Source organism: Camelina sativa, chromosome 5 (genome assembly GCF_000633955.1).
Source record: "Camelina sativa cultivar DH55 chromosome 5, Cs, whole genome shotgun sequence".
Lineage (NCBI taxonomy): Eukaryota > Viridiplantae > Streptophyta > Magnoliopsida > Brassicales > Brassicaceae > Camelina > Camelina sativa.
Window position 1 is genome coordinate 6,417,568 of NC_025689.1, and position 2,204 is coordinate 6,419,771.

Here is a 2,204-nt window from a genome sequence, read left to right on the forward strand (position 1 = left end):
TGCCAACTAACCAAGGCCTCTAAAAATAGCTTGAATCTCCGGGGTTTGAGATGAAGTTTTGAAGCTTTGCAGCTATACTTTTCCAGTAAAGACCACCTGCAAGTCACATGAAATAGCATGTTTACTTTAGAACAGACGAAATCATGATATGTGGAATCATCTCAACCAGGAGAACGAAAGATGGTATAATGTCTGAAATATAGGTCAGTTGCTACTATCTAATCATGTATGAGGTTGCTGGCAGATATTATCAATGCACAAGAGAAACAAGAAACCTTTCCTAACCATTATCTTGTCACTAACAAGAAATGCATAACCATACTACATAAGATATTATAGGCGAATGGCAAACTTAAATGGAGAGCAATGTTCATCATTTGTTAACAATAATGTAACAATCTACAATACCAGCACAAAGCATATATAATAGAAAAGAAATGTAAATATCAAGTACCATCGTAGCATTGCAGCATTTGTGTCCTTTGGATTCTTGGCATCAAGACTCAGTTCTGGACCCAATAGTTTATTCATACGTCTCACTAAACGATAATAGTAATGCCTGACCTGCAAATCACACACAAAAAAATCCACAAACATGAGAAACTAAAAGCAAAACACCAACAAGAGAAAGTGAAGGAAAAACAAACCCAAGGTTAAAAAAGGCAACCAACCTGGTCCTTGTTTTTGCTTTGGACACGAGAGGTAATCTTCTCAAAATTCTGCAATAACCAACACACAGAGAAAAACGTCACACACCAAACAACATATACACGAAGAAACCAAACTCATTCAACTTCAACAACAAATTGATAACCTTTCCAACTTGACGAAGAGCAGTGAAGAAACTTTCCTCCTCCTGATGCGTCCACGCAGCCCATTGCCTAGTCGGCTTCTTAGCTGCTCTCCAAATGAATGATATCGTTAACAAAAAAAACGCAGTTTCCATTAAGAAAATCAACCCAGCTCAAAAACACTTATAAACCAATGTGAAACATACCAGGAAACTGAGCAACACTGATAGAAGCAGAAGAGAGTAAATTAGGATTGCTGTTCTGGTTTGAGATATGGCCCTCATCGATAGGGCGACCTTCGGGGTTCCTCTCGGCTTGCATTTCGCAGTAATGCTCGAACTGTTTTAAGCATTCATGCTTTTCCTTTATGCTTCCAAGTTCCTACAAATCAGAGCAATGAATCCAAACCATGAAAATAGAAACTCAGAACAACTGTGGATGCATAATCACTATGATCATCAACTTAAACTCACAGGAAATTTAGCAACAACATAAATTTTACATTCATGACACAAAACCCTAATTTCGAAGCAATAAAGAAGAACAAACAAATTCACCCCCAAAAAAAAACCCTAAATTTAATTTCACCAGATCAATAACAAAACGCCTAATTCGATTTCGATTCAATTTAATTCGATTATCTAATATAGCTTAATCGACATAGTAAGGTAAGACGAAATTTTGGAAAATTTAAGAATTAGGGTTACTAAATACATACTCCTGAATTAGGAAAAAAAACAAAGTGAGAGCAAGTTTGACCCCAAAAAAAAAAACACGAGAACAATTTTACCTGAGAAAGATACAAAAACGTGAGAAATGGATTAAGAGTATGGGATTGATGAAGAGTACTCGGAGAATTTAGGGTAAATCGAACGAAATTGAAGCCGAGGATATTTTTCCGACGAACATCTACGGTTGAACCAAGAACGAGAGAGACGAGAGACCAAAAAAAATAAAATTTTTATTTTTCTTGTTTTTTTTTTTAACATTCACATAAAATTAAAAAGAAAAATAAAAAATTAAAAAGGGAATGTGATTAGTTAAATTTGTACTTTTTTAATCTAAGATGTAAAAATTTAAAGATGGGTTAGTAAAAGTAGACCCTATATTTTATATCAGAATTATATTTTTTAAATTAAATGAGTTTAGTGTTTTTTTTGTTAACTTTCGAAAGAATCATTCAAAGATATTTAATTATTTTTAATGAACAACAAAGGAAACAAATAAAAAAAGGTCACTCTGCCAGTTGCCTTCTTCACGCTAAGTATATTTATTTAAAGTTAAACTTACCAAAATTCGATAATTAGGTTGATGGAGGTATCTTTTTCTACAATTTAACGAAAATAAAAAAAAATTATACTAATTATTTTGCCTCTTTGAGAAAGAAAGGGAAAAAAAAAAAAAAAAAAAAAA

At 33.2% G+C, this 2,204-nt stretch overlaps 1 protein-coding gene across 1 annotated transcript in view; it reads right to left on the reverse strand.

Annotated features, from left to right (window-relative positions):
- Positions 1–2,204, reverse strand: part of LOC104785824 (TSL-kinase interacting protein 1) — a 7,701-nt gene that overhangs the window by 4,346 nt on the left and 1,151 nt on the right. The window contains exons 2-7 of the mRNA XM_010511110.2: positions 1,582–1,744; positions 998–1,172; positions 815–897; positions 672–719; positions 455–564; positions 12–96 (exon numbers count right to left, since the gene is read on the reverse strand). Of these exons, the coding sequence (XP_010509412.2) occupies positions 12–96; positions 455–564; positions 672–719; positions 815–897; positions 998–1,172; positions 1,582–1,744 (664 nt within the window). The remainder of the gene's footprint in view (positions 1–11; positions 97–454; positions 565–671; positions 720–814; positions 898–997; positions 1,173–1,581; positions 1,745–2,204) is intronic.